At 32.6% G+C, this 18167-nt stretch overlaps 1 protein-coding gene across 1 annotated transcript in view; it reads left to right on the top strand.

The window, feature by feature from the left end:
• Positions 1 to 16579, top strand: part of LOC115874420 (potassium voltage-gated channel protein eag-like) — a 35722-nt gene extending 19143 nt beyond the window's left edge. Inside the window, exons 7-11 of the mRNA XM_030889584.1 lie at positions 2513 to 3272; positions 5740 to 5964; positions 7677 to 7867; positions 13719 to 14003; positions 16352 to 16579. Of these exons, the coding sequence (XP_030745444.1) occupies positions 2513 to 3272; positions 5740 to 5964; positions 7677 to 7867; positions 13719 to 14003; positions 16352 to 16495 (1605 nt within the window). The 3' untranslated portion in view covers positions 16496 to 16579. The remainder of the gene's footprint in view (positions 1 to 2512; positions 3273 to 5739; positions 5965 to 7676; positions 7868 to 13718; positions 14004 to 16351) is intronic.
• Positions 16580 to 18167: the final 1588 nt, after the last annotated feature.

Raw genomic sequence — 18167 nt, 5'->3', positions numbered from 1 at the left:
AGAGAAATAAGTTTTCGTCCGTACCTGTATAAAACTACTGAGTAAAATATATACATTTACGACGTTTATTACTTAAAAAAGGTATCTTGGTAAAAATCGACACCAATTAAGGGTTCTCGAAATATTTGAAATAGAAAGTTCCCAAATTTGTGATTTCAGTCAACTAACTATACAGGGTGCTACAAATTCGAGGTACGAGCATTGGTATCTCGGTAACCATAATAGATACGAACATGGTTAAATTGGGTCAAAGTTGCGCTTTAGGATGTTCACCTAACTGCACATTCTCATAGCCACTTTATTAGGTCTGTCTGATAGAATTTTTAAGGTTTTGCAAGAACTCTGTCTCCTGAGTACAATGATATGCCACACTTCATTTTTTTTTGGTTTCTGACATTTGAACACAATTTATTTAAACTAATTTCAAGTCCGGTTCTGTTTTTTTAATATTTAATCTATTCATCGTTACAATACTGATAAGCTTTCAAACTTAACAATGACTTGGGGTAAAACACTAAATACGGAAAATCAAATGCAATGAAATAATAAAAAATAATATAAAATAAATAATAAAAATATAATATAATATAAACAATCAAATAATTTCACTGGAAGTTGGATTCGAAATGGTAGAACAGTATAATGGCCAGCGAGGTTCATGTCGTCCATAAGGAGAAGATATGTTCAAAGAGCTATAAATAAGATTGAACGAAAAATAAATTTGTGCTTTATGGATGGTTGTAACCCTTTCGAACATGTAGAAGCATTAGAAACTAGTTTGTAGAAGTTGATTTATTTATAATAACTACGATTAATATTATGCATATTATTAGATCATACACTGAGATTTCAAATTCATAATAAGAAAAGTTAAAAATAATATCTTTAAATTGCTGACCTGGATATTATTTATTTAAATCTTTCAATTTTTCTCGATTTTCCTTATTCAATTTTAATTTGCGCTGATCAATATTATTGCGATGAATATAATCAGATTAAATAATTAAAAAAACCAGAGTCGGACTTCAAATTATTTTAAATAATAATTAAATAGTATTGTTATTGTTAAGGTATCCAAAACAAAAAAAAAGTAACAAGTGTGGTATTTAAAAAAAAAATAAGTTGGCCTCTAAATTATCAGCTAATTTGAAAATCTAAAAATACTATCAGATAGTCCTAATAAAGTAGCTATGAGAATGTGCAATTAGTTTTTTAATTTTCGAGAAAGTAACGACAGGAAAAATGAAAATTGATTTTCAAAAAAATACGTTTTTTCCAAAATCCTTGAAATTTTTAAAACTTTTTTGATGGCATCTTGGTTAACACCCCAAGGAGCAGCTTTGCCCCAATTTAACCATCTTCGTATCTATTACGGTTTCCCACATACCAATGTATATACCACCCTGTATACTCAACACGTTTATTTTTTGTCAATAATGACAAGTATCTACTCTATTTCCATTCTAAATATCTTGAGAACGGTTGCTCGCAGCGATTTTTATTAAGAGACGTTTTTCGCGCAAAAAATCACCGGAATGTATAATTTTTCATTCAATAGTTTTATACAGGTACGGACGAAAAGTTATTACTCTTCAAAACTGTTAAAATACATGTAGATGGCGCCCCCTGCAAATAGGAGTCATATTGACATCAATATCAAATTTATCATATCAAAAAAATTCTAGACACCAATTTTTATCTAAATATTGAAGTTACTTCAGAAATTATTTGGAAAAAATAGAAATAAAAATGACACTTCTACACCCTGTATTTCCGAAACTATATAAGCATTTTACCGTATGATCGAAAAAAAACGGCATCCAGGTGGCTGGGAAATAACGATCGATGAGAGTTAATATAAATTTACATATAAAATGACAGCGATCTTCATTTCATAGCCATTGCTGACGCCGTTTTTTTTTCGATCATCCGGTAGAACATACATTTATACTAACTTTTTTACTTATTTTTATCTGCAGAATATGCTGCCGAAGTTTCCTGAATATAGTGTGGACCACCCTGTATAACACGAATTGGTTTTAGATTTAAGCTTCATGCAAAACCTCGCAATTAGTGGAATAAATTAGTGGTTTCAATTACACTTTATCGTTTCAAGTTTGCGATCATTCACAATGTCTAAAACACATAATTAAAATTAATAGAATATCCTAGTAACAACTTGCGGTAATATTAGCCTAGTATTTAGCCTACTATTGCCTAGTATTTAGCTTATAAAACAATAAACTTTTGATTTCTAACCACATTTTCTGTTGACGGATGATAATCAAAGGCCAAAATGACATTCGTCGCAAATTAGTGGAAAGTTAGTGGAAAACTTGAGTAATTCCTACCACTAATTTTGACGTTCTGAATACTTCCATTCATATTAGAGGAACAAATTTCTACGCTAATTGAAACCACTAATTACGAGGTTCTGAATGAAGCTTTAGTTATAATTTTTCTTAAATATATTTGAAAATTATGGTTCACTTATTCATATTTCACATTTTAGGTGTTAAATTTTTGTCCAAAAGACATGAAAGCCGACATCTGCGTCCACCTAAACCGCAAAGTCTTCAACGAACACCCAGCTTTTCGCTTAGCCTCCGACGGTTGTCTTAGGGCCCTCGCCATGCATTTCACCATGTCCCATTCCGCTCCAGGAGACCTGCTCTATCATACGGGAGAATCCATCGATTCCTTATGCTTTATCGTAACCGGGTCTCTGGAAGTCATCCAAGACGACGAGGTGGTGGCCATATTGGGCAAGGGAGATGTTTTCGGAGACTCGTTTTGGAAAGACAACGCAGTAGGCCAATCGGCAGCGAATGTCCGCGCTTTGACCTACTGCGACTTGCACACCATCAAAAGAGATAAACTCCTGGAAGTATTAGACTTTTACCAAGCGTTCGCGAACAGTTTCGCTAGGAACTTAATATTAACGTACAATTTACGGCACCGGTTAATATTTCGGAAGGTGGCAGACGTCAAGAGGGAAAAAGAACTAGCGGAGAGAAGGAAAAACGAACCCCAGCTCGATCAAAACCAAGACCACCTCGTGAGGAAAATCTTCTCCAAGTTCCGGAGGGATCGGAGTCAAGCTGCTGCAACTGCGAGTGCGTCCGCCACTCAGGGACAGGGAGACGTGGAGAAAGGTGGGGAGGAAGGAAGTGAGAAGAATATAACGAGGGTGGTTTCGACCACGAAATTGTCAGCTGTAGCAGAGAAGGACGATAGTGGTGTGAAAACAATGCTTTCGCGGCCTGGTTCAGGTAACATATTTTTTTTTATTTTAATTAAACTAAAAAAATTAAGTACAGGAGTGAGATTATACTGGGTGCGTCTCAAAAATTGCTCACCCCTATAAATTTTTATTTTTTCAAATAAAAAAAACGAAGTATATAACATAAAGTAGGCTTGATTGACGTATTCAATTCTTTTAGGTCACTTCCTATTTTACCGAAAATGATTACAACTTTTTATTTTTAAATGGCACCCTCGGTATTTCGTTACTTTATTCATTAGAAAATGACCCTCTGAATAGAATGACATATCATATGTCAACTTTGGTATTTTCGAATATGGTTTATTTGAAATTGCAACATGCGATTCGCAATGACAATTTGGCCCGAAATACCAAGTGTTTGGCACAAAATTATTCGTAAAATAATACTTTTTTCAAATACGCCAATGAGCCACCCTCGTTCCATTTGAAAAAATTGAGATATGATTAAAAATACGATTTGGACATCTTTTAACCGGCCAGGACAAGACACTAAAAGCATTCAAGATCAAATATATTTTTACAAGGTTTCTTGATTAAAAATTAGTATTTTTAACACATCCATGACACTCTAGATTGAAATTTAAAATACAATTTTGTTTTAAGCGAACATGTCAAAAGTTGACATATGCTATGTCAATCTATTCAGAGTGTCATTTTCTGTCGAATAAACTAAAAAAATACCGAGCGTGCCATTTAAAAATCAAAAGTTGTAGTCATTTCGAAACAGGAAGTGGTCGAAAAGAATTTAATACGTGTATCAATCCTAATTTATGTCATATACTAACATACCAAACCTCGTTTCTGTATCTGAAAAAATAAAAAAGTTACAGGGTGAGCAATTTTTGAGACGCACCCGGTATAGATTCTTTAATTGTTTATAATTATCTTAAAATATTATTTATCTAGATTATTTATTTAAAAAATATAAATTATTGGCTTTAAATATATTATTGCGTAATTGAATAAGAGATTTTAGAATATGTAATAAAGTTGCGATAGCTTAAAGTACAAACATGGAATAAACTGTAATCTGAATAATATATCGGAGGAAAATTTATAAATCCTTTTTTAAAATATCGATTTAAAATGTGGTATAGGCAGAGAAAATGCAAAAATATTATTACAATAGCACTAAATTATTATTATTGGTCTATTATTTTAAAAATATCAGGTTTATTGAAAAAATAAATTAAAAAGAAAAAAATTGTGATATATAACAATTTGTAAGATTTATCAATAAAAATAGAAACAAATCTCTTCAATGAACGCTAACAACTTATTGACCTGAACTGAACAACTTATTAATTTTTAAAATTAATTAAGCGACCTTTGGCATTATTATTTTCAAAGCCCAACAGAGCGAAATGAGAAAAAATGTCTTTATATATTTTTTTAATTATAGTATTTTAGCAATAATGATAGAACGGAAGATATGATATCTACTGGTGTGGGAAATATTGCTGTTTTATTACATTCTTGGAAGTTAAAACAGAAATATTTTTTTTAATTCATTTTTTGTTTATCTATTGACTGTTGTTTAGGTGATTTATTATCGAATTATTTAGAATACAATAATGGATTGATAATTAGATTATACGGAAATATTAAATAAATTTAATATAAAAAACAAGAAAAAGATTAAACGGCTCAGCCCTTAACAACTCGCAACCGTATACACCAGTGTACACCAGTGCAGACACGCACACTCTGACACTCACACAACTACACACCTACACTAGTGCACACTGATGTTACTGCCTTCAGGCTTCATCAGTACGGTAAGGAACCAGGAAGCGATGAAACCGATCCCAAAACACAAAAAACATAAAATTGACCGTATTGAGGCTATATGGTGTATACGGTTGCGAGTTGTTGGGGGCTGAGCCGCTTAGTCTTTTTCTTGTTTTTTATACATTTTCCTCACTATTTCTTTCTTGTTCATAAATTTAATATATTGATTTAACATATTATGTATAATGAGATGAACAAAGATTGAGTTCAATGAAAACAACTGATTCCAACAATACGTAGTAGGTCTATGTCCACGGTATATTGAAACACCCTGTATAGTATAAACTAATTTAAAAATACAAAATTGGTGCAAAATACGAGGTGCCCGGTGGCGCGGCGTAGAGGTACAGCCTCTCGTCAATCAATCTCAAGGTAGTGGGTTCGAATCCTACACCCGGCATTTCATCGGCCGACTATTTTTTACTACAGTTCCTAGGTCGACTCAGCCTTAAATGAGTACTTGGGACTTACAATCCTGAGGTAATAATAGGCGGTTGAAGCGTAGTGCTAGCCGCATTACCTTCCTTGAATACCGAATGGCTCTAGCATGGCAAGCTGTACCTTGCTACTCCCAAGGCGTTAATAGCCGTATATAGCGTATACGGGAGCTATTATTATTATTATAAAAATGCAAAATAATTAATTCATAATGTTCTATTTAGTACGGGGGAGCAAATGGGGCCGTTTGTTGGGTTCGGCCAGCTTAGATTCGAGCTCAGAGAGTTCCAACCAAGCCGGTACCGCTTTTCAACGTAGTCTCAGCGCAAAAGATCCGAAAGATAGACCCAGTTCGTCATCGTCAGGTAGTTCTGGAAGTCAGCCAACTGCTGGATCGGGAAATAAGGTTTTCCCCAAGTTACAGAAAGTATCGGCCACTTCAAATCCAGGTGAGGTCACGTAACAGGTAACACAGTACCTAAGAAATTAGTTAAACGATAGCTACATTCTCAACCCAAACAAAGCTACAGTCTCCTGATCTTCTGGCTCTCCATTTAAATCAAATTCTAAAGTGAGTTCTGAGTAGGTCGAAATAATTCAGCTTGCATTAGATTCACTATTTGTTCCTGTCTTTTGATTCTTGCTCATGTTACCCTATATCTTTTCTGTAATTAAGATCAGGTTAAAACAAATTTATCGACACCTTATATGTTAAAATTCATCAAGCAGATTAGGCTATAGTGTAATATATAATCGAAAAGCAGCAAGATGAATATAATTTGGACTATTCCAAATTTGCATCATTTATAGTATTCCAAATTAGCAACATAAAGACCTACGCCATAATCCGTAAAAATATACAGGGTTGTTCACCACATACGACACGGAGTATTGTAGCTAAAAGATTAGATTTTTACAAATTATAAGTTTTGGGTTCGTTGAACGACTATTAGAGCTACAATTTAAAAATATTTTTACAAGATACAGAGTGTCCGAAATAAATAAAAAATATCAAAGTTGTTTTGTTTAAATGGAATACCCTGTCTGTTACTACATTTTTAGTTTCTACGATTAAAATAAAGGTAAATTTGATTAAGGTTTATTACACTTAAACCTTACCGTTTTTTAAATGTTTTCAATTTTGTGACATTGCAGCAAGGGGTAAACTGCCACCCAAAATTGTGTACACTACACTGGACATTGGCTCGGCAAATTGGTCTTTCAGAATTTTCACTATTTCCCCATTTGAAATGCGCAATGGGGAAATGGGCCATTTCCAAAATATTATTCCAAAATTAATTTGAATATTTTGTTAATGAGATATGATTGATTGTATAATGAGATATGATTTTGAGGTTTTTGAGGTAGGTCCTTTGCTGCGCTTTCAAAATATTCTCCAGGATTTTTGTAATTAAAATATAAAACGCAACTAAGACTCAGTAAAACAAAGAGATAGGTAAAAAATGGTATAATACAATTTGATAGACAACTAAAATGTGCATCTGATTCTCATTAAATATAAAGGGTGTTCCATTTAAATTAAACAAGTTATTGCCGTTTAAAGCTAGTGATTATTTAAAATAAAATTTTAGACACTCTGTATAAGCTGGTATATTTTTTATTATTGCAGCACAATAACTGATCAATAAATAACTTCAGTAAATATTTAGTATTAAAAACTTTGATACCCATGGAGAAATGAAGCCATAAAATTTTAAGTGCAATTTCACAAAATTGAAAATATTTCAAAAACGGTAAGATTAAAGTGCGGTAAACCTTAATCAAATTTATCTTTATTTTAATCGTAGAAACTAAAAATGTAATAATATACAGGGTGTTCCATTTAAAAAAATACAACTTTGATATTTTTTGTTTATTTGCGACACTCTGTATCTTGTAAAAATATTTTTAAATTGTAGCTCTAATAGTCCTTCAACGAACCCAAAACTTACAATATTTGTAAAAATCTAATCGTTTAGCTACTATACTCCGTGTCGTATGTGGTGAACAACCCTGTATATATACATTAACATATCGAAAAAATACATTTAACAAATTTAAATATAAACCAGTTCTTACCTCACAATTTTATTGACAATCTCATTTTGCAAATATGTTAATATTTACTGTCACTGCTATTGAGTTATTGTATTTCGTTTAGCCATAACTAGGCAGGACACCATCGATGAAATGAATGAAGTCGAACCTCCCCGAAACTTATCCCTAAGAAAAATGCAGAGTTACGACTGTGGTTTAAGAGATCCCTCTACAGCCTCAATGTATCAAACCGTCCCAGACCCAATCGCTCCACTAGAATATAAGGAATTACTTACCAATCTGATGGATTTTAAAGTAAGTATTATCTATAAAACGATAGTTATATTCTTATATTTATATACAGGGTGGCCCATCGGAAACGTTCCGCAAGACATAACGGCCAGGATATTTTTTTTCCAAAAATCCAAAAACACGTCAATTTTGTTTGTGAGGGGGACAACTTTTGGCCCAAAAATGATTGCAAAATCTTCAACCCTCTAAGCGGGGGTGTCATCCCCCAACTTTTTTCAAATGGGAGGGGGGTCAAGTGGCGCCGCAATGAAAAGAGCTTTCTCTTCTCTATATTTCCCCGCTTCATTTTTGAAAATCGGTCGAGTCATTGAGAAAATATGAAGGATTGAAATTTGAAAAGTTTATTCAAACATTTATCAGAGTAAATGATAAGGATAAATTCCTTCGATCAATTTGCTGCTTTTTCTTATTATTTCTAGATGTTTACGCATTTTTTCACTTGCTACAAGGTTGAACGATCAGGTGCGGTCTCAATATCGTTAAACTGACCCACACTAGAATTTCCAAAAATACCAGCCCGCGACTATCAAAATCGTCTTCGTTGACTTCTTGTACCAACTGAATTTTGTACGGTTGGAACTTGTGTTTTTTAATATCGTTTGGACACTTGTACGATTCACGCCGGTCGCGGTCTCATTGGCCAATTTTCTTGTACTCAGCGTACTACCCATGGCAACTTGGCCCAATACGAATACCTCCATAGCTTCATTTACTACAGGATTTTCCCTCTGCCTCTTTTTATTCATAACGGAATCAGTTTCGTGAAATTTTGCTACTAAATCGCGAACAATTTTGCCATAAAGGTGTTTGTCAGGATGGCGTTCATTGAATATCTGCGCAAACCGATTGCCACATTCATTATTTTTAAAATAAAGTTCGATTATATCCATTTTTTCTGCAAGTGAGTACACCATAATTGTTAAAAAGTTTAACGATATTGAGAAGAGCTTCAACGCACAAGTCACAGAACAGCTATCTAGCAACTACCGCACCTGATCGTTCAACCTTGTGGCAAGTGAAAAAATGCGTAAACATCTAGAAATAATAAGAAAAAGCAGCAAATTGGTCGAAGGAATTTATCCTTATCATTTAGTCTGATAAATGTTTAAATAAACTTTTCAAATTTCAATCCTTCATCTTTTCTCAATGACTCGACCGATTTTCAAAAACGAAGCGGGGAAATATAGAGAATAGAAAGCTCTTTTCATTGCGGTGCTACTTGACCCCCCTTCCCATTTGAAAAAAGTTGGGGGATAACACCCCCGCTTAGAGGATTGAAGATTTTGCAATAATTTTTGGGACAAAAGTTGTCCCCCTCACAAACAAAATTGACGTGTTTTTGGATTTTCTGAAAAAAAAATTACCCTGGCCGTTATGCCTTGCGGAACGTTTTCGATGGGCCACCCTGTATGAAACTAAATGTATGAACCATAATATTTTTTGTAACGAATGAAGTTTTGGAAAAGATATGAGTTACACCAAATTGATGTCTCCCAACGTGTTGAATACAAGAGTTTTTATAATTTTGATATCACACAATGGCAATATTAAGTATTTCATTTGATTATGAATACATGGTATGATATGATTACATACATTTGATATGAAAAAATACTAATGTGATAATGAATTTACCTATCGCTATTACAATCAAAAGACATTCTTGAACAAATAAAGACTTTTAAGCGACTAGCGACGAATCTTCACTAGTTACCAACTTAGATCTGATAAACTTCGTGGATTCCGCTATCTGATATACAGGGTGAGTCTTAAATAAGGGTAAATATTTTCAGGGCTGTTAGATCTCGATAAAAGAAAGGTATTTTCTTTTTAGAATTTTTCAAATAAGTCCAAAATAACCGAGTTATTTTACTTTGAATATTTCAAAAAAGAAGTTTTGCTTAAATTTTCAGAGCCACTGGATATTTTCTTTCTTGTAAATTTAATCTACTACCTATGTTTTCATATTAACAAGAAATTATGTTTTTTAACTCAAAATTAAAAAAAAAATTATTTCAAAATATTCCAAGTTTAAAAAAAAATTGCTTATAAAACTTTATAATCGTATTTTTGGGGTCGAAATCGAAATATACCATTCTCAAATTCTTTGCACTTATTTAAGACTCAACCTGTATAAATTAGAAAATACAGAAAAAAATAAAATAGGACAAATAATGTGTTATTTGGATGTTAATTATTTATTATGGTTTAATAACATCTTGTTTTTGTGGAACATACTTTAGAGTTTTTCATTCTTTTATTTATTTGGACTTCTTTTTAGAATAAGACTAATTTCGTATTATTGCGGACAGCTTCACATATGTATTATGTATAACATATTTTTTACTCATAATATATATTTGTCCATTAAATATACTACAAAAACTTTCAAATAGAACACAAATTTGAAAACTATCGTCGGAAATCCAAATGAACTCTTTTAACACCACGGCTTATACAGTAGGTATACAAAACAGTGACATTAATAAAAATTGTCTGACATATGAATCTATAAGGTTGCAGAAGAAAAAAGAATCTTAAGTAGCGAATTGAAACATATTTTAAAACCGCCAGAGGATTATAAAAACCGTTCCTTTAAATGTCATAATTAGAAATAGTTATTTTATTTGCCATTTTTGTTTTCGTCAAACATACTGGCAAATTAGGATTAATATTAAAATTTTATTGTTGTATAGTACTTTCAAACAAACACTAAAGGTTTATTCTCACTATACCTTCCGTATCAGCTACCTTCCGTTTCCCCTTCCGTTAACATAAAATAATATATCATGTAAATTAATAGGACAATAAGCACACTATCCGTTCCGTTTCCCTTCTGTCCCATATCCTTTCCTTGCAAACATGTTTTTGGCGGACGGACTCAACCGTATCCCAGACAGTGTTGTCAACTTCTTTCCCGTGTTAATTAAATCTATTATCTCTTCAAACGATACAAATTTTTAAAATAAAACTTTCGTAATGATATAAATTGTCCAATAAAAAGTATGGAACTGATACGGAACGGAAGCTTACGTGTAGCGTCAATACAATAAAAAATACGGAACGGATATGGAAGAGATATGGAATGGAAACGGAAGGTATAGTGAGAATCAGCCTTTAATCCACTGCGCTTAATTGTAAAATTTATTTGTCCAAACATAAATTGTACCTCTTGAAAAAATATGCCACAGATATTGCCGCCAAACAAACATAAAATCACATTATTATATCAAAATTAACCATTATTATATAAAAAAGATGAAACCACTCTTTATATTTAGGGATATTTAATTTTTCAATAGGTAATTATAATATAATAAAATGTGAATCATGACCTTTAAGATTATGCATTATTTTTAGAGCTTTTAAGGACATAACATTTGTGTCTCTACATATATATTTTTCCGTTTATATTAGTTAAGTACGTGTAAAATAAAGCTCTGTGTTAGTACTTTCATTAGAACAGTACATTAAATAATAAACATAAGTTTTAAAGAATTAACATATATTAAGAGCTATATCCTGTCAATACATTTTTCTGATGCTCCTTTACTAGTATTGGTAAAGATTTAAAACACCCATTATGGTTTTAAAACTAGCGAGAGCCATTTTAATTATATATTTTCGTTCAGTCTTTTTCTCTATATTTCTAAAAAATATTAGTATATTATTGAAGGAGCAATTTATGCTAGCCATTATTCACGCAGTGTGACGTTTGCGTCACAAGCCGTAGGCGAGGGGCGCAAGTCACCCGAGTGAATAATGGCTATAAATTGCGAGTTGAATACTATACTTTGTCCACGGCCATTATAATAATTATGACGTGTGTTTGAATTTGTATTTTTAATGTTAATCTTACTATTAATTATTGTATTCATGTTTTAGAGGAAAAGGTCAGTACCTACTTAAAATTTGGCAATTTCAAACGTCAAAATTAAATAAAAGATAATAAAAACGTCAATATTATCAGTTGCTATGCATCGAGAGTCGCAGTCATCTTGAACTATTCTATTTTCAAATATTTGGGAAGTTTATTATTAGATGTGTTTTACGACATTATTAGTACTTTTTTCTACCACCTTTAGTAAAATAAATTTGTTGAAAAATGATAGATCGTACCACTAGTAGCTGACTTTTTGTTGTTTTGTGTAAGTAAAGTTGGTAATTTGTGTTTTATTTATCGTTATATATGTATTTGAATTTTATTGATGCTGCTTTAAGTTTTTTGCAATAAAACACATACTTCTACCAACTTTAGTTGAGTACAGTTGTTGGAGAACGATAAATTGGAGTACCAGCATCTGATTTTTTGTTGTTTTGTGTAACTAAAGTTGGTAATTTGTGTTTTATTTAAAGTTATATGTATATGTATTTGAATTTCATTAATATTATTTCAAGTTCTTTGCATGAAAATATCGTACCAACATTCTTTAGTCAATCAGGAGATTGATTTTTGTTCCGTTACAATGGCAACAAATATACTAATAACACGGATTCGGAAAACGAATTTATGCCTTTAGCAATCCTCCAGTCTAGAAAGTTTTTATAGGCAGGCATGTAATGATCCTTAGACTTTTGTGGTAGCAATCCAAGACTTGTTAATTTGGCCGCCTCTGCTATCTCTGGTGGTCCACAGGGCTCATTATCACTCTCATAATTCATTTTTTGATTTTAAACGAGTTCTTGATATACCACTTAATAATCGCTACCTACTTAACATTTGACAATTTTAAATGTCAAAATTAATAAAAAGAAAAGATAAAACGTCAAATCATCCATGCTGTGCATGGGGATGTTGTGAATGTTGGCATAGCAACAAATGTAAAGTAAATGCAAAGGGTGATTTATCCTTTGAATAAGAAGACTAAGGAAGGAGCATAATGCTATCCATGTATTCATGCATGGTGGGCGGAAAAAGCACTCTAGGGTGGGGATCCTAGACAGTTCTGTTTGACGATTCATTTGACACATTTGAATTTCATTTGAAATTTTATGGATTTGTCAGTCTTTACGGAGCTTATTTTATGTTATTTATTATTTATTCTACTACTGATAGTTGTTTAAAGGTAGTAAATCTAGATGCAAATTGTGGCAGAACTTAAATTAACAGTGACACTATCGCGATTTATCGAAAAAGACTCTAAAATAGTTGGTTGTGTAGCGTGCGGTAGATCTCGGCAAAAATCGAGTGAAATAATGGAACACCTTTTCGCTAGTAAGTGACTATATAACATACATATGTGTAGTAAACCGATCATTTATAAAATTCACTTAAATTAACTAATTATATATTTTTTCTTGCATTTTTGCTTTTATTTACTACTTGTCAAAGATTAGATGTCAAAGAATTTAGATACATCAATTTGATTTACCAGATTTACCTGCTGCAGTAGCGTATCGGATGTTTGTGTTAATAAATAATTATTATAACTTATCTATTTTTATTAGAATTCTATATTTTTGTAACAATTTTAATAACTACCAACATTTATTCACAACGTCAAATAAAACAACATATTATTGAGTCTACCCCACGTCTACCCTACATCATAGTTTTACATTTTTTAAATAAAATTAGAACGGCACTGATAAACCGGAATTTAAGTCGGCCATATTTGAGGCTCATCGCTGTGGACCTAAGATTTTTGATATGCTCCTTCCTTAGTCTTCTTATTCAAAGGATTTATCATAATTATTCACTGTTATCAGCTGTTATATTTCACTCTATTATGGGCACCATATTCCTTCTAGGAAGTAGAATATTTATTTATTATTAAGTGGTCGTGGACAAAAATTATTATTGACAGATTATTTTGAGAGTTTGTTGAATGAATATATTCTGATGCGCCACCAGGTAGACGTAAAACTCGAGATCCAAAAGATGAACCAAAAAATGAACCACATGGAGGAGATGATGAGCGAAATCCTGAAGCGTCTCAGTCCCGAGACCAGTTCCAGTTCCCAATCGCCCAACGACTCGACCGATAACTTGTCAGTGAAGAAGTCTTCCACGCCACTGGAAAGACCCTCCGACCTTCTGCCAGGGAAGGGCGTGGGTGGGGTCGAGGGTACAGGTCTCGGGCCCATCATACTGAAGAAAAGAAGGTCGAAGACGAGAATGAAAGGATCGGCGCCAAAGGTAACAATAACAAATTAGTGAAGTTTTAAACTTACTTCTTTATTTTAATGTTTTATCACTTATTCTTATGGTTCTACTTTTAGTTCTATATTTTTAGTTCTTTAATTACTACTAGCACAATAGCCAATCTAATCTACTATCGGTTGATTAGATTGGCTATTCCTAAGTAATATACAGGGTGTTTCAAAAAATATGTGCCATCTCTCGTGGGGAGATTCCTCACGTAAAAATAAGATTTATTTTTCATATCTACGTAGATTCGCTTCTTCTTTATTTCGTAGTTACAGGGTGTTAAAGTCTTAATAATATTTCGATTAATTATAATTTTCTTTCAAGTTCTTTTAGTGATTCGAATGAAATTTTGAAGGTAAAAGTTACTATAAGTGCTACATATTTTAATGCTAAGAAAGTGTCCATAAGTTTTAACATTCTGTAACTCTATAACTATGCATTTCCATACCCATATTTATAGGAACATTTTTTCATATTTTTTCATGAGGAAAAAATGAGTTCTTATTTAAAACTTTCCCAAGTTAATGATATTAAATTTTTTTAAAGGTTTCTGTTAGACTTGGATCAAGGCAAATTAATAAAATTGCGTTTATCTCACGAACGAGGCCGAAATTGATAAAATATCAAGAGACAACTTTTAATCGGTATTAAACTGCTTACACTATTTCGCTAACAAGAGAAAAAAACAGTCAGTGGCGTACATGCTTTTTTTTTAGAAAAATATTCCAGTGATAACCCATATGCACGTGCCTGGTGAATATGTCCACACTTTTTTAGCTTTAAAAAAAGTCCCATTTATAGTAACTTTTACCCTCAAAATTTCATTCGAAACACTGAAAGTACTCGGAAGGGAATTATAATAAATCGAAAAAATATTAAAATGTTAACACCCTGTAGCTACGAAACAAAGCAGAATCGGACCTATGTTGATATGAAAAATAAATCTTATTTTTACGCGAGGAATCTTTCCACGAGAGATGGCCCATGTTTATTGAAACACATTATATGAGTTCACCGTGGCTGATTTTGTATCTCACTTTAGTATAGTGATATTATAATAGGATACAAACACCAGTAATACATTCAAACTCTATGATTATTTATTTTTCTGAGCCAAGCACAAAATTTCACCTTCATTAGTTCCAGGCTATGCACCCTCATATTGGCTTTCCGAACATCTGTTTTTGGTGTACAAGCCGCGCGCGACGCTAGTATCGCTAGTTTGTACCAATACTGTCATCTGTCAGCCAGGTCAGCCTATTGTGTTATGTCGAAATTCAAAGAAGGAAGCCAAGTCCGAGCGGAGTCGTGTGTCGTTTTCTGTTTTGGTAATTTCTTATGTTCTGCCAGCGGTACCGGTACTATCGGCAGGCGTTATAAATCGATATTAGTGTTCCTATGTGTTAATTGGATTGTACTGGGAACAAAGAAAATACTCATCAATCAACAAATAACTGATAGGTATTATAATATAAAAAGGAGTTAAAATGTTGTAGTGTCAAATGGTTCTATCACACATTTTACAATAAAGAATAAAACTCAATTCAAACTATAAGATAGGTATTTATTAATAAACCTAATATAAATAACCTACTTTGAAATAGTTTCTTCGAAAAAACTTCTATGAAATAGTGTTATACGTACATTATTTTTCCAAAAAAATAAGAGTAAAAGTAACTTGAATATTCATAAAAATAGAAGTATTTACAAAAATTATTGTAATACAAAACTGAGCGAATCTTGTAATAAAGTACGTAGGTACCTGAAACAATTTAATTTAAAATAACAATGTTTTCACAAATTACTAACTCGGTCTATGCAAAATGGTGTTTTTTATCACAAATTACTTCCTCACCTGTCGCAATAAAGATCTAAAATCACTAATACAGTGGAAAAATTCATTAATTACAACAATGAAGATCGGAGGTTCAGAAATAATAATAAACAGCTGATGATTTACTGATATCAAATTTGGAAAAAATTGATTTAGATCAGCAGAAAAAGAAAAAAAATGTATTATCTTCCTTTCTGTCAGTTTTTAGGTGACTATAAAAACTATTTTTAGGCAACTATAAAAACTTGATACGCCATCTAGCGTACCAGGAAATTACTATCTCAATTAATAGATCGATCAAGGTCGTATATCTCAGTTGACCTGGCGCTGATAGACACTACACGCAAATTACGTCTACTGGATCTTTGTCTATGAAAGGAATGCGTAATATGAGCACTGTAAGCATTTATTTCGATTTCCATCAATCCTGCATTCAATTTCTATCCAGAAGTATTTCGTGAAGAACTACAAACTCTCTTCACTAACATCACTTCCCTATTAGGTGCCGACAACTCCCACCACTACAACTGGCACGGGCAAGCCAACTTCACCCGAGAGTTCGGCAACCAGTCCCACAGAAACGACCAAGATGCTACAGGAACAGGTCCAGACACCGTCCTCACGTAAACCCAAGGAGTTTCTCTAACGGTCGCTGAGTTTAACTCATGTCGAAGGTCGCTTCTGTTTTAAACGGCGCAAAAGCGGCTTGAGCTGCTTCGCCAAGGGGGATAACGATGATCACGATGCGAATAGTTGGGTCTAAATTAGTTCATTTTGAGTTTTAAGCTTTTAAACCGACAACTAATTTGATTTAATATGGTTAGTTGCGTTGCTTCTATGTTTAACCTATTCGTTCTCGTATAAAATATAACAAAGGTGCGCACGGTTCTGAGCACACACAAGCTGAACGCGCACGAATATTCGTTCGTGCTTATATTGTTCCTGTGTCCATTTTTTATAACGATAAAACGTCAGTAATCGCGATAATTTAAAAACTCGACTTTTTAACACAACACGCCATAACTTAGATATTGATTTTTTTTTATTTTGAAGATCGGATCTTTTACAATACGTTTAAGTAAGAAAAATTAGATAAGTTTGTTTTTTACCATTCAAAAATTTTAAACAACCCATCCATTTACTTTTAGTACATAGCAATTTTCACGTACTGTCTACGAAGAAAATATAGCAGAAATGTTAAGAAAGTTTTTGAAAAACTACAATGAATTATTTTATTATTATAATAGATTTCGAGATATCGATTTTGGAATTCAGAGTTCTAATAGCGCGACCACTGTCGAACACAATTCAATTCTTATAATCTAAGAGCTAGCAACGTTTTCGAGAAAGTATTTTAAGACGTCTGGCTCTTTGATATATCTTTTACTATGCTCTCTGGAACAGCATGCGGCCCGTCTGGCTGCCGATACCCATTGCCTTCACTACTGCGCATAGGAAGATCCTATATTTTTATTAATTTAGGGAAAGCTATAGGGAATATAAAAATAAATATGAAAGATAATATTTTAAAATATATAAATATGGGCTTTTTTAATGCTCAAAACCATTGCGATTCAACCAAATAAAACATACAAAGCAAGAAGTCGTGTGCCCTCAGTTTGTGTGTTTAAATGTGTAGACACCTTTAGAGTAAATTATCTGAGTGTTTGGTTGTTACAGGAAAATTCATACGCATAATGGGCTGTTTCGACTGACGGCAAGAAAAAAAAAAGAGAGAAGAGGAAAGAGAGAAGAAAGAGAGAAAGAGAAAAAAAGACAATTTTGACACAAAATATTTCTACAAATTCTACACATTTAAATATTATTTTTTCACTTTTTAGGTTTTAGTTTTTTTCTAAATATTTATTCAAATTGCCTTTAAAGTTGTGTATACTACAACCACGAGAACGAATAGAGGTTCAAGAGAAAAGTTGAAAAAAAGTTTAAAGTTTTTAATATTTAGCCCTTTTTAAGTTATTTTATCAAAGCATTCTATATTTATGTGTTTTATTTTTTAATTTAAGAGATCAAAGTGGTCCTTAAAAAAATAATTTATGATAATTTTCGTCAAAGTCTATATGTATTTTTAGCCGACCATATTAACAGGTATGGTAGGCTATTAAGATCGGCAAAAAAAAAGTTTTTTTAATTTCACTCAAAATGAGTTATTTTCATGGTGTCTGTCCGTCTGTTCGTCTATCCGTCTGTAACACGATAACTCAAAAACCGCTAAACCGATTTTAACCAAATTTGGCAAAAAATACTGTGGCACCCGAGAATCTGGCCATTAGTTTTTGGTGGGGGTGGGGTATTGGTAA

This window comes from Sitophilus oryzae, unplaced genomic scaffold (assembly GCF_002938485.1).
Source record: "Sitophilus oryzae breed Bouriz unplaced genomic scaffold, Soryzae_2.0 scaffold_127_pilon_pilon, whole genome shotgun sequence".
Classification (NCBI taxonomy): Eukaryota; Metazoa; Arthropoda; class Insecta; order Coleoptera; family Curculionidae; genus Sitophilus; species Sitophilus oryzae.
This window is presented reverse-complemented; position numbering and strand designations above follow the sequence as displayed.